This window comes from Hyperolius riggenbachi, chromosome 1 (assembly GCF_040937935.1).
Source record: "Hyperolius riggenbachi isolate aHypRig1 chromosome 1, aHypRig1.pri, whole genome shotgun sequence".
Taxonomy (NCBI): domain Eukaryota; kingdom Metazoa; phylum Chordata; class Amphibia; order Anura; family Hyperoliidae; genus Hyperolius; species Hyperolius riggenbachi.
In genome coordinates this window covers 625,593,802-625,611,588 of record NC_090646.1, presented here as the reverse complement: position 1 = coordinate 625,611,588, position 17,787 = coordinate 625,593,802, and the positions used below count along the sequence as shown (strand labels likewise).

Genomic DNA, 17,787 nt, shown 5'->3' with positions numbered 1-17,787 from the left:
GGGCCCTCATACTACATGAAGGTGGTAAAAATGGTCAGTGATTGGCCAATCATAATTGAAAGTGTGTAGCAGGCTTTAGGGTGCATGCAAACATCTAACTTTCTTTTCATGTGTGCCAGCAATAAAGATGCTGATCTGCAGGCTCACGGTGTATCAAAAATGAGCAAATTACACAGCGAATATCAGGCATTTCTTGGTCTATCTTCTATTTTTTTTTTTAAGCGTCTCACTTTTCAGTGTCTTGTCTTATTCCCCCCTCCCATCTTTTTGGTTTCTTTAAATCTAGCATACATACAACATTATATAATGGAATTTAAAGAGGAACTGTAACGACAAAACGGCCCCTGGGGGGTACTCACCTCGGGTGGGGGAAGCCTCAGGATCCTAATGAGGCTTCCCACGCCGTCCTGCGTCCCTCGGGGGTCTCGCTGTAGCCCTCCGTACAGCCGTGACGCAATATTTACCTTCCTGGCTCCTGCGCAGGCGCTCTGATGGCTGTCGGCGCCGAAGTAGGCGGAAATACCCGATCGCCGTCGGGTCTGCTCTACTGCGTAGGCGCAAGTTTCCGGCGCCTGCGCAGTAGAGCGGACCCGACGGAGATCGGGTATTTCCGTCTATTTCCGTGCCGAAAGTCGCCACAGCGCCCCCGCTGGAGCCAGCAAAGGTAAATATTGAAGCTACAGTCGGCTCTGTCGCCGGCTGTTCGGAGGGCTGCAGCGAGACCCCCGTGGGACAGAGGACGGCGTGGGAAGCCTCATTAGGATCCGGAGGCTTCCCCCACCCGAGGTGAGTACCCCCCAGGGGAGGTTTTTGTTGTTACAGAGTCTCTTTAAAGCATCAAAGTGGAGTGTTAAAGGGGAACTGAAGAGAGAGGTATATGGAGACTGTCATGTTTATTTCCTTTTAGACAATACCAGTTGCCTGGCAGCCCTGCTGATCCTCTGCCTCTAATACTATTAGCCATAGCCCCTGAACAAGTATGCAGCAGATCAGGTGTTTCAGTGGTTCAGACTTATAAGTCTGATCTGACAAGACTAGCTGCATGCTTGTTTCTGGTTTTAATCAGATACTACTGCAGAGAAATAGACCAGCAGGGCTGCCAGGCAACTGGTATTGATTAAAAGGAAATAAACATGACAGCCTCCATATACCTCTCTCTCTTCAGTTCCCCTTTAAGTCATGAAGTTTAACCACTTCAGGACCAAATGAATTTTCACATATCAGCACTGCTCCATCCATTTGCCAATAACTATATTACTACTGAACACGCCGAAATGATCTTGTATATTGTTGTTGTTTTTTTCAGGACAAATTAGGCTTTTAGTGTGTGATAACTTTGTTTATTTTCAATGCTTTTTAAAGGGAAAAGTAGAAAAAAAAACCCTAAAAACACACCACACTTTCTCCATTTTACATCCATTATAGCTTTACACGTTTAACTTTATCCTACTACTTTATCACGGTTAAAATGTTACTACATATATCTGTTGTAGTTTAGCTAAAACCTTCCAAATTTGATCATCATTTAGAAAATGACCGTTTTATGTTGGATTGAGTTTGTCCGTACCTATTTTTTAGGTGATGTGTGTCCAAGCTTTAAGACACACCAAAATGTTTTCTGCAACTCGTCTTTGTTAAAAATATCATATATACCTCATTTAGTAATAAGCTGATGGTGTATTTATTGTGCATGTCTTTTTATATGAAATAAATAATGTTTCTTGAAAATACTGGTAAATATCAACAAAACCTAAAAAACTGTGATACAAACTCGACCTGTTCTAACACACTAAAGCATAAAATAAATAACTAAAAGGCTTTGACTGGACCTTCAGTAGAAGGTGAAAAAGCATTGCTGGGACATCTGCACATAAGCTGAAGATAACATTACTACTTTGGCCAGTGGCAATGTCATTTTACTGTAATCCAATCTAGGTCAACTACATTAGAAACTGCAGCAAGCATTGATACATGAAGGACTGTCTGGTATCATAGCAATGTCCTCTAGCAACATCACCGTGGTAATACTCTATATCATGGTGGCAGTTGCTGCTATGAGTTTGTACTTTCAGTCCTGATGGTGGTTGCCGTGGTTACAGGAGCAGAGTTAGTCGCACACCGTTTCCGAGGTGCTGGATCATAGCAGTAGCAATCCACACAGTCCAGTAGGTCTGCACATTCACTTTTGCAGAATAAAGCTTTGTTTATTCACATATCATGACAACAGTTCTTTTACATAACCAACAACCGTTGCGGGGCTACGGCAGGTCCCCTTTGTCAGGTATTAAAAGAGAATGGTAGTGTTACTATTCTGTTCTGATACCTTGATAAAGGGGACCCGTAGTGGCCCCGAAACAGTAGTTAGTTATGTGAATGGACTGTTGCTGTGGTTAGCACCCAGGTCATCTCAATAGCACGTTAAATATGCATGCCAACAATGTGACTCATTAATAAAAAAAAATCAATTTGCCTTTTTTTTTTTTTTTAACATTTTTAAAAGTTTAGCAGAGTTGTTTATTACCCTACTTCCTAGGGCTGCCCTTCTTTCGCAGAACTTTCAGGCATAAAGGACTGATGTAATTTGTTTATGGCACACATTAGCAGAGTGCAAACAAAAGCTCGGCAAACAAAAGTTTACAGATGCCATAGATGTTATCTTCACACCTTCCTTGTGGATAAATAATGAACAGCTAGAAGGGGAGGGGAGGAACATGGCAGCTCCTATAGCTATTAGAAAACAGGAAAAAAAAGTGGTGCTTGGTTCTCTTTTAATTGTTCCTCTAGAAATGAGGGTACGCATAACCGATCCCCCACCCATAAATAATGCTGTGAAGGGAAAATGTTGTGCATTTCAAGAACACTCTAGCCTATGCTGCTCCTCCTCTTCTTCCTTGTCCATCATTGTCCCTTCTCCTTGTCCATCTGAGCTGCTGTCAGACGTGCCTCTCTTCTTGCCAGCAATTGAGGCATGGAGGCAGATTTTATTGTCAGGGCTTCTAACAAATGTCAGTGCCATGACTAAGGAGCAGAACAGAGGGGGTGTTGCTGGAGGAAGCTCCTCCTCCAGTTTTCACCTCTGCACGAGAGACCAGGGAGCTGGAAGCAAAGATGTAGAGGACTGGAGAGCCTCCCTGGGGAGGTAAGTATAGCTTTTCTCCTCACAGATTACTGAATTTTTTGGCCAATAACACTCCCTTTATTGCATACATAGCTGGATTAAATTATTTTCCTTTTTCCATATATTTCTCTGCTAAGCAATTATATTTACAGGTAATAACAATGAAACTGAAGAGGAACTGTAATGAAAATAACATAATAAATAGAATTGCTTATTTTACAGTTCATTTATAAATGATTTAGTCAGTGTTTACCCATTGTAAAATCTATCCTTACCAGGGGTCTAGTCCTGGGAAAATAAGTGAGTGGACTCACTTGGAAAACTTCTGCGTGCCAAAAATGGGCGTGGTCAAGCATAATGTGGGCGTGGTCATGGGTGGGGCCAAATATACATGACCTTAGCAGTGATGTAAAAGGTCTCAACAAAAAACTTATGTGCTTAGGATCAGATAGATTTACATGCGTGGTTCGCGTTCCACTATTGCTGTGTAAATCATATCAAAGAAAGTATTCAAAAAAGGTCCGCGCTCATTTACAAGGATTAAAGATCAAAGAAAGTCTCACGTCCCTGTTCAAGTCCTTAGCAGATACTCCAAACTAGGATCCAGGCAAGACCATCCACTTCAATTCATATAAACCATGTATTCACGTCACATGTAAGAAAAATACAGAGAAAAAACTCACATATAGTGCATCACTGATGGACTGATGGGATTCCAACACCTCTCCACAGTGTTATACCTCCACCTCACACTACACCATCCGTGCTGGGACACCCCCCCACAGTGCCCGCACTCACCCAAATGCCCTCCAAAATATCCGGAGGTTGGAATTACAGCTTATGGGTGTTACAACCGTCAGTGTACCGATCAATCCGCTCCTGCTTCTCAATAATCACTTGACTCCTCAGTAGCACTAAGACAGCTGCTGGGTCCTTACTGTGTGGCCACTGGTCATCCACCACTCCTACAACCAGCCCACCAGTGTCTTTTGGTCCACAGTGGCTCCAATGTCCAGCATGGTCAGATTCCTCATCTCTTCAACAGTAAAGTGCGTGGAACCTCAAAAAGGTCCAATAGTGGCAATGCGCCTCTGTGGCAGAGGCGCATTGCCACTATTGGACCTTTTTGAGGTTCCACGCTGTGATTATTGATATTATTAATAAGTGATTATTGAGAAGCAGGAGCGGATTGATCGGTACACTGACGGTTGTAACCCCCATAAGCTGTAATTCCAACCTCCGGATATTTTGGAGGGCATTTGGTATGTTTTAGCCTTAGTGCTACTGAGGAGTCAAGTGATTATTGAGAAGCAGGAGCGGATTGATCGGTACACTGACGGTACCCCAGCATAGGTAGCCAGGTCTATAGGTGTCCCCAGTATAAGTAGCCATGAGTATAGTAGTCCCCAGTATATGTAGCCAGAGGTATAGTTGCCCAGTATATGTAGCCAGGGGTATATGTGCCCAGTATATATAGCCAGGGGTATATATGCCCAGTATATGTAGGCAGGTGTATATGTAGGCAGGTGTATATGTGCCCAGTATATGTAGCTAGAGGTATATGTGCCCAGTATATATAGCCAGTGGGATATGTGCCCAGTATATATAGCCAGGGGTATATGTGCCCAGTATATATAGCCAGGGGTATATGTGCCCAGTATATGTAGCCAGGGGTATATGTGCCCAGTATATATAGCCAGGGGTATATGTGCCCAGTATATATAGCCAGGGGTATATGTGCCCAGTATATATAGCCAGGGGTATATGTGCCCAGTATATATAGCCAGGGGTATATGTGCCCAGTATATATAGCCAGGGGTATATGTGCCCAGTATATATAGCCAGAGGTATATGTGCCCAGTATATATAGCCAGGGGTATATGTGCCCAGTATATACAGGATCTTCTAAAAAAAATTAGCATATTGTGATAAAGTTCATTATTTTCTGTAATATACTGATATTAACATTAGACTTTCATATATTTTACATTCATTACACACAACTGCAGTAGTTCCAAGCCTTTTATTGTTTTAATATTGATGATTTTGGCATACAGCGCATGAAAACCCAAAATTCCTATCTCAAAAAATTAGCATATTTCATCCGACCAATAAAATAAGTGTTTTTAAAACAAAAAAAAGTCAACCTTCAAATAATTATGTTCAGTTATGCACTCAATACTTGGTCGGGAATTCTTTTGCAGAAATGACTGCTTCAATGCGGCGTGGCATGGAGGCAATCAGCCTGTGGCACTGCTCAGGTGTTATGGCGGCCCAGGATGCTTCGATAGCGGCCTTAAGCTCATCCAGAGTGTTGGGTCTTGCGTCTCTCAACTTTCTCTTCACAATATCCCACAGATTCTCTATGGGGTTCAGGTCAGGAGAGTTGGCAGGCCAATTAAGCACAGTAATACCATGGTCAGTAAACCATTTACCAGTGGTTTTGGCACTGTGAGCAGGTGCCAGGTCGTGCTGAAAAATGAAATCTTCATCTCCATAAAGCTTTTCAGCAGATGGACGCATGAACCCACTTTTGAACCAGAAACAGCGGCAGAGGCGCCTGACTTGGGCTACAGAGAAGCAGCACTGGACTGTTGCTCAGTGGTCCAAAGTACTTTTTTCGGATGAAAGCAACTTTTACATGTCATTCAGAAATCAAGGTGCCAGAGTCTGGAGGAAGTCTGGGGAGTGGGAAATGCCAAAATGCCTGAAGTCCAGTGTCAAGTACCCACAGTCAGTGATGGTCTGGGATGCCATGTTAACTGCTGGTGTTGGTCCACTGTGTTTTATCAAGGGCATGGTCAATGCAGCTAGCTATCAGGAGATTTTGGAGCACTTTGTGCTTCTATCTGCTGAAAAGCTTTATGGAGATGAAGATTTCATTTTTCAGCACGACCTGGCACCTGCTCACAGTGCCAAAACCACTGGTAAATGGTTTACCTGCCATGGTATTACTGTGCTCAATTGGCCTGCCAACTCTCCTGACCTGAACCCCATAGAGAATCTGTGGGATATTGTGAAGAGAAGGTTGAGAGACGCAAGACCCAACACTCTGGATGAGCTTAAGGCCGCTATCAAAGCATCCTGGGCCTCCATAACACCTGAGCAGTGCCGCAGGCTGATTGCCTCCATGCCAAGCCGCATTGAAGCAGTCATTTCTGCAAAAGAATTCCCGACCAAGTATTGAGTGCATAACTGAACATAATTATTTGAAGGTTGACTTTCCTTGTTTTAAAAACACTTTTCTTTTATTGGTCGGATGAAATATGCTAATTTTTTGAGATAGGAATTTTGGGTTTTCATGAGCTGTATGCCAAAATCATCAATATTAAAACAATAAAAGGCTTGGAACTACTGCAGTTGTGTGCAATGAATCTAAAATATATGAAAGTCTAATGTTTATCAGTACATTACAGAAAATAATGAACTTTATCACAATATGCTAATTTTTTGAGAAGATCCTGTATAGGCAGAGGGATATGTCCCCAGTATATGTAGACAGGATTATATGTGCCCAGTATATGTAGCCAGTGGGATATGTCCCCAGTATATGTAGGCAGGGGTATATGTGCCCAGTCTATGTTGTCAGGGGTATATATAGCCAGTGGGATATGTGCCCAGTATATATAGGCAGAGGGATATGTGCCCAGTATATATAGGCAGAGGGATATGTGCCCAGTATATATAGGCAGAGGGATATGTGCCCAGTATATGTAGCCAGTGGGATATGTCCCCTGTATATGTAGACAGGATTATATGTGCCCAGTATATGTAGCCAGTGGGATATGTCCCCAGTATATGTAGGCAGGGTGTCAGAATTCTAGTGGTTTTATTCATGCAGGAAAAACTGTCATACGTGTATGTATACATAAATATTAATAATCAATACAGTCATTCTAAAGCAAGAAATAGTTATAGTTAAACCCTAAATAAAAGAATGTATTACTTTGAATTACATGTAAACTGGATTTTGCCAGTGATGGAGACAGTGAAACTTTTTTATAAGGTTATTTTAACTTGTAAGCTAGACAATTTTGTTTACATGTTCCTTGGCTTGAAGGCCAAGGCCAGCAAGAAGAGATAAAAATTTCCAAGACAGAGAAAGTCAAAATATGAAGAAAATAAAACAAAGAACGTGTTTTCCCAATTCGTTAAGGATGATTCAATGATGCCACCTGGCGGTTTCATAGTCTTATTAATACTGTTTATTTGTTATGAAAGGCTGACCTCTACCGGTTGAAGTTATTATATTTATATGGAAAATGATTTTATATTAAGATTTACCGTATTTTTCGGACTATAAGACGCTCCGGACTATAAGACGCACCTAGGTTTTAAGGGCAAAAACCATAGAAAAAAAAATACACTAAACCTGGGTGCATCCATGGTCCAGGAGTGTCCTATGGACCTTTCCTCCCCCACTATGTCTCTGCCACATTACCAAGCTACATTAACCCCTGCTGCCATTACAAACTATACTAAACTACACTTCACTAACCCCTACTGCTCCCTCCCCCCAGCTACACTGCACTACACAACTCCCCCCCCCTCCCTAGAAACTAAGAAATACAATTACATTAAATGTGATCTCACCAGCCTGGGTGGCAGTAGCAGGGTCTGTCAGGGTGTCCATGCAGTCCTAAGAGGTGCACTGTAGGATGGCATCAGCAGCACCAACATGATCCACAGTGTTCCTAAGCAGAATAGAAGCAGCTGCAGTGTAATCAACCACAATGCTGGTTCTTTGATGGTTAATCCTCCCCAGCCTGCCCCCCAGCAGCGCAATACACATTACATTGTAATTATCCACTTTGCTCCTTTGATCTTTACTCCCCCCAGCGTGCCCCGCAGCAGCGCAATCCACATGGCATTGTAATTATTCACAATGCTCGTTCTTTTATCTGTAATCCCCGCAGCGTGTCCCGCAGCAGCACGCGATCCACAATGTGTCTGTCATCATTCACAACATTCACAACTTGCCCAGCGTTAGCCCCGCAGCTCGATCCCGGCTGACAAATAACGATACACTTCAGCCGCTATAGCGGCAGTCCTCAGAGGCTTCCGTACTTGCAGTGTGTACTTGCGTCATCACATGACCCGCCGCCGGGTCATGTGATGACGCAAGTACACACTGCAAGTACGGAAGCCTCTGAGGACTGCCGCTATAGCGGCTGAAGTGTATCGTTATTTGTCAGCCGGGATCGAGCTGCGGGGCTAACGCTGGGCAAGTTATGAATGTTGTGAATGATGACAGACACATTGTGGATCGCGTGCTGCTGCGGGACACGCTGGGGGGATTACAGATAAAAGAACGAGCATTGTGAATAATTACAATGCCATGTGGATTGCGCTGCTGCGGGGCACGCTGGGGGGAGTAAAGATCAAAGGAGTAAAGTGGATAATTACAATGTAATGTGTATTGCGCTGCTGGGGGGCTGGCTGGGGAGGATTAACCATCAAAGAACCAGCGTTGTGGTTGATTACAGCGGCTTCTCCTATGCCGCTTAGAAACAATGTGGTTTACCACCTAAGGAAAAAGCACCAAGGTAGGGAGTAATTGTTACATTCGGACTATAAGACGCAGTAACTTTTTCTCCCCACTTTTGGGGGAGAAAAAGTGCGTCTTATAGTCCGAAAAATACGGTAATATGCAATTATTTCTTATGATTGTTTTAAGAAGAATTATATAATAAGCTTTATATTTAAATAAGTATATTAGAAGCCCTGTATGTTTTAATAAGCCTTAATTTGCTGAAGACTCTCTCAGGTCTGGTTACAGTGTCAACCTGACCAATCTCATGTCTGGGGAAGTACCAAGACATTCCAACCTAATTAGCAGTGAACACTTTATCAGAAATGCGTCATAAATGACATTGTTTAATGTTTTTGGAAGTCCATGTCTGGGTAAAATAAGTCATATCAGCAGACAAGATGGCTGACGTCCATTTTTAATTCCATTTTTAATTAACTGCGTCAGAAATGACCTGAATAGAATGTGTAAACATTGCAAACCGTAAATTCCCACAAGATAAGGTAATTAAGAATTTATAAACAATAAAATTGTGATTTAGGTATTCATTTAGGTATTCAAAACATAGATAGCGTTTGACGCACGGAAGCTTTAGCCAATCAGAACCTGGGATCCAGGGAAATTCCAGATTAGGCAGCCATATTGCCTCCTATCCCTATAAAAGTAGGGTCTGAAAGCTCATAGTTTGCACAAGCCCAATAATCTCCTGAGAAGACACATGAGTCAGAAGTAGTGATGGGCGAACACCTGGATGTTCGGGTTCGGGCCAAACAGGCCGAACATGGGCCAGATGTTCGGCATGTTCGGCCCGAACCCCGAACTCAATGCAAGTCAATGGGGACCCGAACATGCCGCAATACGGCCCCCCTATGGGGTCGCAGGCATAAGGGGGGAGCATGCCCCGATCGCGGGGGGGGGGGGGGGGGGGTCAGTGGTGTGAGTGAGGACTAGGAGGAAGAGTCCGAGTATGACGCGTTGAGGCCGGGCAGCGGGCGGTTCAGCGGTAGTACCCTTGTGGTACTTCCGCCCTTCCTCTGACCTCACGTCCTCTACGTGATGACGCATGCCTGGCCTCAACGCGTCATACTCGGACTCCTCCTCCTCATTCACACCACTGCCAGCCAGCCACTGCAGCAGCCACCACCGGTAATATTTAACTTTACGCCAACTTTTTTATGGGGAAGCGGGCAGAGGGGGGAGCGCTAGCGGAGGGGGTGGGGGGAATTTCTGACCCCCCCCCCCCCCCGCGATCGGGGCATGCTCCCCCCTTATGCCTGCGACCCCATAGGGGGGCGGTATTCGGCCGAACAGGGCCCTGTTCGGCCGAACAGGGGCCCTGTTCGGCCGGGCATTTAGTAGTTCGGGCGAACCCGAACGGTTTGGCCGAACACCATCAGGTGTTCGGCCGAACTCGAACGTCACCCGAACAGGGTGATGTTCTGCAGAACCCGAACAGTGGCGAACACTGTTCGCCCAACACTGGTCAGAAGCTACCTTCCCACACGTGGTTCTAGATGCTGAAGAGATGACAGAGAAGGGGGTAATATGCTTAATATTCTGGTGATTTACTTTATTAATTTTTCAGCATTCAGTTCTGTTAAGATGTTAGCAAGAAGTTTTTTTTTAGAAGCTATTTTTTATGCTATTTCCTTAAAGAAGATGACTACAAGTTTTACACAGCTACTAGATACACAGCTATTGGCACAGATGAGACTACTTTTGATCTTATTCTACATAACACAACTGTTATATTCTTTTTTGAATGTACTTAGAAGATTGATAATTGCTTGGCTCTAAAGCCTTGATAAGATGGAATACTGTTAGAAGGAAACACTAATTGTAACTGTTCATATTTTGTATATATGCTGTATGATAAGCAAATACAATTTTTATATAAATCATATACTGAGTGCTCTGATTAATTTCAAGGTATACCGTCAATCTATAATTACTGCTATAGTGGGTTCAGACCCCACTATGCCGGATTTATATGATCGCAACGCTTTAAGGGCTGGTCCTTTACTGAGTTAGCAATCATGAAAAAGGCAAGAACCGCTCGGGTTTTTGACATATGTGCCCAGTATATGTAGCCAGTGGGATATGTGCCCAGTATATATAGGCAGAGGTATATGTGCCCAGTATATATAGGCAGAGGTATATGTGCCCAGTATATGTAGCTAGTGGGATATGTGCCCAGTATATATAGGCAGAGGTATATGTCCCCAGTATATGTAGGCAGGGGTATATGTGCCCAGGTAGCCAGGTGTGCCCCCAGCAGGAGGGGAGCAGTGCAGAGGAGAGCTATGGGGACAGCAGGGAAGGGCAGACCCCTTCCCTCACCTTCGTGCTCCCCTTCCTTCCTCTCCCCTCCGGTGTTTTCAAATGTCGGGCCGGCGGCTAAAGTGGGCGGAGACTTACTGCGTTCCAGCCGCAAGGGACGCTCCGCTCTGTGTGCGGCTAGTCTGGTCTTCTAGCCGCACACAGAGTGGAGCGTCCCTTGCGGCTGGAAGAAAGCGTTAAGTCTCCGTCCACTTTAGCGGCCGGGCCGACATTAGAAAACACCGGAGGGGAGAGGCATGAAGGGTAGCACGAAGGTGAGGGAAGGGGGGGGGGGGAGATGTCCGCCTTTCCCCGCTGTCCCCATAGCTCTCCTTCTCTGTGCTGCTCCCCTCCACACAAGCCAGGGTGGATGGCGTCTACTCTCTGAAAAAAGTAGGTGGACGCCGTCCACCTGCGTCCACGCAGGACTCGACCCCTGATCCTTACCCAGAGTTACATTCTGAAATGTATCGGAGATGGCGACATCTTTAGTCCTGTCGGGTGGTTTCTGAGGAGTTTCTGTTTACTGCGAGTTCCAAAGCCAGTAGAAATAATACATGGTTTCCCAGAATGCTCATCAGCTTGGGCCAGGCATCACTGGGAGTTCGGGGTTACATACAAATATACATCGCTTTATAGGTATCCTGAATAATTTACTGCATTTTTTCTATATTTCACTACAGTGCCTCTTTTTGCTTTTTCTGTATTTATAACGAACTTTCCTTGTTAATCTTATTCTTGTGTTGTCCAGGCGGCTCTCCATCTGCCCCAGCGTCCACCCCTCCACTGCTCCACACTGATCCCCATCATGGCGCTTGCCTTGAAGTTTCTCATGCAACTCCTGAGGCTGAAGGACTCCTGGTGTTTTCTACCATGGATGTTATTTATCTCTTGGACTTCCCATCATGTTCGGGACAGCGTAAGGCATGGGCTGTGGCTCTGCCCATTTGGAAAGACTGCCCCGCTTCCGTACTGGCTCTATGTGGCTGTCACTGCCTCTTTGCCCAATCTGTGTTCACTCATCATGTACCTCACTGGAACAAGAGAAATGATGACAAAGAAGCATGGAATACACATTGATGTCTAAGCAGGAAGCCACTAGACTCTTATGGACTCTTGGTTGTCTGAAGAGCATTTAAAGCTCAATTCCATTATTTGTTTTCTCGCTCAATTCTAATTACTGTGGAAAAGGGGGTGTGGTTTACTGCATTCTCTGTTCCCATTGGAGAGACTTTTCCTAACTTCCTCTGCCTGGGGGACTTCTATAGAGCAATATAAAAAAAATAGCAGTCTTGTGGACAGGAAGTGAAGCACAGAAATATTAGCTGATTGGTTACTCTGCTTTTTGTTACTGTCTGAACAGGAAGTATGGGAAAATTATTACAGATGGGAACACAGGACAGAATAATTTGTGAAAAAAAGGCTCCAAACCCGTACCACGTTATTTAGATTTATTTTCATTTTTCTCCTGGAATGAGGCTATAACTTGTTAAGGGGTTGCTTAAAGAGAGAACCTGTTAACCTGCTACTTAATGGCCTCTCACTGAATGACCAATGCACTAATTATATGGGGTTGTATATGTATATATTTTATTATTTATTCTATATTTTTTTCATCTCCAACTTTTGCTTTCAAACATGGGGTTAATGTTTCTTATAAAAGCAATGCAGTTCAGATCAGTTACCGCTTTATAAGCAGCATCACCTTAGCAGTGTTATGCTTTGTAAATACTGCAATCATGAGACCAGGATCTGACTTTTCAATCCCGGTTAATTAAGGTGGAATTTAGCTGCCAGGTTCAAGTTGAATAAAGTCCAACAGGATATTTATGTAACACAAATCTAGTGGTTAAAGAAATAAAACTATACTTACCTGGGGCTTCTTCCAGCCACTACACATGTGTCCCTCGCCGCAGTTCCGGTCTTCTCCAGTCTCCCACTGGCAGCCTCTGAAGATCGATGACCTCCTATGGGTCGGTGTTGTCTGCGTGGGTGTGCCCACGTTACCAGGAGCGTACTGCATACTGCGGGGGTTCGGCGATCTTCAGAGGCTGCCAGGGGGAGACAGAAGACACGTGACTTATAGGGGCTGGAAGACACCCCAGGTAAGTAAAGATAGTTTTAACTCGTTGGCTCGCTTATCCTTTAGAGCTAAGATATGGGCTGCATGCCTGATATACAGAGAAAAGGTGCACACACACCTTTGATGGATGTCGGATCTAGGCCCGATCCCCTTGGGTGACATCGTTGGGCCAGGCTGACCGCATGCTGTGTTATGCGGGGAGGCGGAGGGACGACGGAGCGGCATAGACTATGGGATCGGCCGTCGCTGGCCTGGGAGTGAGTTGATCTGCCAAGCAGAAGGGTTGGGGGATTTACACACGATTATTAGCTGAGACAGTCGTTATCGGCCACCTCAGCCGAATTAAAGGGGAACTCCACTGAAAATGTAAAAAATTAAGACGTATAGTGCTTCGTTTTTAAAATAATTATGCATAAATGATGTAGTCAGTGTTTGCCCATTGTAAAATCTTTCCTCTCCCTGATTTACATTCTGACCTTTATCACATGGTGACATTTTTACTGCTGGCAGGTGATGTCACTGGAAGGAGCTGCTGCTATCTTTTTTGGCAGTTTGAAGGAAAAGATTTCTCGTGGGGGATATTAGCTACTGATAGGGATGAAGTTCGATTCTTGGTTACGGTTTCTCTTTAAGCATGTTTACAAGCCTTAATAACTGCCCCTACATCAGTAGTTTTAAAAATAACATTTCCCTTAAAAATACTAATTTGTTGGACTGGGGATGAGGCTTAAAGAGAGACTGAAGTGAATGAACTAGCATGTTCTTACTATAAAGCACCTTGCATAGTGCTAAACCCCCGCAATACCATGGCTAAACGGGTTTTTACCCCCCATATCCCCTCTTCTAGGTCCGGGGAGCGCTTCCTGAAGAGGCAGAGCTTTCAGCTGCAGCTCTGCCTCTCAGCGTGTCAATCCCGGCTGATCGCCGGCTCTCCCCACCCCTCTGTCTTCCTTCACAAAAAGGGGCGGGGAGAGGCGGAGATCCGTATGGCGATTGACACACATGGAGGCAGAGCTGCAGCTCATAGCTTCAGTTCAACTTACAATTGTGTTTACAGTTGTATCTCTGAAAATCCGCCATGCCAATTGACCGCTTCCTTAAAGGAGTTATCCGCCAAATTACCAAAAATGAGCTTTACTCACCTGGGGCTCTCTCCAGCCCCTTGCAGCCGACTGTTCCACGCCGACCGCTCCGCTTCCCGCCGCTGCCCCGGTCTCCGTTCTGGTTATTCAGGCCGACCGCGGACCACGTGGTCAATCACGGCCACGTGGGCCGCAGCGAGGAGCGGAGCGGTCGGTGTGGGACAGTTGGCTGCAAGGGGCTTCGGAGAGGCCCAGGTGAGTAAAGCTCATTTTAGGTAATTTGGCTGATAACTCCTTTAAGGAAGTGATCGAAAATACGATAATTTGGGACTGATTGGGCTCACCAGCTTCTTTGTTTTCATACAATACAATCAGAAGAATCTGATTGAAAATATTTTCAATCAGTAAAATTGTTCTGTTAATGGGTACCTTTTAAGATGAAGGGAATCTGTAATAAAGAAAATTTCCTCCGGGGTTAGTTACCTCGGGAGGGGGAAGCCTCTAAATCCTAATGAGGCCTACCCCACCCCCTAATCCTCAGCAATCCAGCGTTGCCACCCCCCCACCTTGGGCTTGGCCATTTCTGCCGGAGCCCATCAGAAAGCCGCTACTGCTCCTGCTGGCAAATTTTTGGGGGGCATCAGCGCTTCATCGCCAAGGCTGAGGAGGATGGGGGAAGCCTCATTTGGATCCAGAGGTGTTTTTTTTGTTTTTGTTTTTTTTCTTTTTCTTTTCTGTTACAGATTCCCTTTAAAGGGAACCTAAAGCAAGAAAGCAAGGCTTCAATATTTATTTCATTTTAAACAATACCAGTTGCCTGGCCACCCTGCTGATCTCTTTGGCTGCAGTAGTGTCTGAATCACACACCTGAAACAAGCATGCAGCTATTCCAGTCAGACTTCAGTCAGAGCGCCTGACCTGCATGCTTGTTCAGGGTATAATGCTAAAAGTATTATGCTGGGATTACACGGTACGTTTTTTGCTAAGAATCGTTCCGATAGATGCCTTCGATGATAAAATTCCCACATGTCCGATGTTCCGCTCGATTAGTTTCCGCTCGATTTCTTATAGAAGTCAATGGAAAAAAGATAAGAAAAACGAGTGGAAGATAAGAAAATCGAATGGCTAATAGATCGCGCACCGAATCGACCGCGAAAAACGTACCGTGTAATCCCAGCATTATGCCTAGTACACACCATGCAATTGTCTGTAAGATTTTCTGTTAGATTTACCTGCCAGATAGATCATCTCCAACATGTTGGAAATTATCTGCCTAGCAATTAGGCATTGTTGTACTCAGCAGGAGATAACAAGAAGACAATGCATCAGAGATAATGACCGGTCTCTACAGAAAATAATCTAATACAAAAAATCTAACAGAAAATTGTATGGTGTGTACTAGGCATTAGAGGCAGAGGAACAACAGGACAGCCGGGCAAGATGTATTGTTTAAAAGGAAATATATATGGCAGCCTCTATATCCCTCTTGCTTTTGGTTCCCTTTAAGATAACCTCATACTACTAGAACCTAGAAAGTGGATCACAGGTAGGTTTTGGGCCAGTCCATCTTTTTAAGGGGGATTCTCAGGGCTTTCTTTGTTTTCAACAGCATTTCCTGAACAACAGTTTAACTGCCAAAATAGCAAGATACCAGCCGGCCTCCCTAATCCCTTGCACACTATTATGTCAGTTAGATTTTGCAACTGTTGTTCAGGAAGTGCTGTTGAAAACAAAGAAAGCCCTAAAAATCCCCCTTAAAAAGATGGACTGGCCCAAAACCTGTCATCTGTCACATTTTTTTAACTGCCTACTTTTTTCGCGAAAGAACCCCTTTAAGCAGTTTGTGCTGTACATCTTCTCACAAGCTGCCACAGGCTGTACATCTACTCCCATCTATTCACAAGCTGCTACAAAAATCTGGGAGCTGCATGTGTTTACCAGCTCACTGCTCTGAGATGACAGAACTGAGACATAGAAGAAAGCCAGTACAGTATATGAATCCTCAAAGCAAAGGGACATAGGGTGTTTCAGCCAAACATGAAAAGCTTCCAGTTAACTTTGACTTGGGAACAAACCCTGCCAGGCTCTAATAATTACTTCACTCCTCCTCCCTATTCAGCCCATTCAACTTATTGGATCTCCTTCTACTAAATTGCCTTTAAAGGGAAATTCCATTGTAGAATTTCTATAAACCGCATAAAAAAAGTATATACAGTATATTGAAAATGTTTAATGCAAACCCAAACTCTTGCTGAAGAAACTCACTTCTCTGTGTTCTATGTTTGTTTAGCCAGATCTTAATGTCTAATTAGTTCTTATCAGCAACTGTGAGGCTGCAGAAGAGCTCTGCCAAGGCAGCTCTCCCAATATAGTAAACCCTTTCAGTGCTCCCTGCAAAAGTGAAACCAAGTTAAAACTTCATTTAAAGAGACTCTGAAGTCTCTTAAAAATCTTATTGCCCTAACTAAAATGCTGCAGCCCAGTGGCTGTACACTAACTAAATCCTCCCAAACTCCCCGGGGCACACTGCGGGGAGTGCTTCTGTGAGAGGCAGAGCTTTCAGCTGCAGCTCTGCCTCTTCACGCGTCTATCAGCGTGTATCTCCGCCTCCGCTCGCCGCCCTCTGTCTTCCTTCACTGAGAGGGGCGGGGGAGAGGCGGAGATATGCGCTGATAGACGCGTGTAGAGGCAGAGCTACAGCTGAAAGCTCTGCCTCTCACGGAAGCGCACAGGGCAGCAAAATCCACCACCAAGAAAGTCATGGATTTTGCGGGGGGAGTTGGGGGGGGATTTAGTTCGATTTCAGCCGCGGGGATGCAGCGTTTTAGTTAGGGCAATAATGTTACAGACGATTTTATAATAAAAAGATGCTTTTTAGGAGACTTCAGTGTCTCTTTACATTTTTTTTTTTTTAGGATTTCTGTAAATTGTAATGATTTTTTTTTTCCTATAAAAGTTATCATGCTGTGGATAATCCTTTTAGAGCACAGTGGAAGTTCTGAGTTTCATTCCACTTAAAGGGAACCTAAACTTAGAGGGATATGGATGTTTCCTTTTAAACAATACCAGTTGCCTGGCAGTCCTGCTGATCTCTTTGGCTGCAGCAGTGGCTGAATCCCCTACCTGCAACAGGCATGCAGATAATCCAGTCTGACTTCAGTCAGAGCACCTGATCTGCATGCTTGTTCAGGGGCTGTGGCTAAAAGTATAAGAGACACAGGATCAGCAGGAGAGTCCGGCAACTGGTATTATTTTAAAAGGAAAAATCCATATCCTTCTCAGTTTTGGTTCCCTTTAAAATCTGTTCTCCACAAACAGTGCTGGTCTTGTGTTTCACTTTTCCAGTACATTTTTGGGATCTACTAGGAGAATTGTTGATTACTTCCGTAGCTCTATAGTTGCTTATGTGCAAGGGGAGCAAAAGATCACTGAAGCTTAAAGAGGACCTGCACTATTGCACAGGACAGAAGGAAAACATAGAAAAATGCACCCTGTGTGTATTTAAAGAGATTAGCCTGTCTAATTCCCCCTCAGCTAATTGCCAGTGTAATTTGATCTCTCAGCTGTGTCAGTTGCCATGGAAGAGCAGAAAATTTGTAAACACAGGATGTTACCCTATGTCTACTTCTAAGAAAGCAGGACGTAGACTTTTAGA

General features: G+C 44.4%; 1 protein-coding gene across 1 annotated transcript in view; it reads left to right on the top strand.

Moving 5' to 3' along the window:
* The window catches only part of TMEM267 (transmembrane protein 267), a 44,867-nt gene extending 30,700 nt beyond the window's left edge, over positions 1–14,167 (top strand). Inside the window, exon 3 of the mRNA XM_068271819.1 lies at positions 11,719–14,167. Within this exon, the coding sequence (XP_068127920.1) occupies positions 11,719–12,054 (336 nt within the window). The 3' untranslated portion in view covers positions 12,055–14,167. The remainder of the gene's footprint in view (positions 1–11,718) is intronic.
* The last annotated feature ends 3,620 nt before the right edge of the window (positions 14,168–17,787 follow it).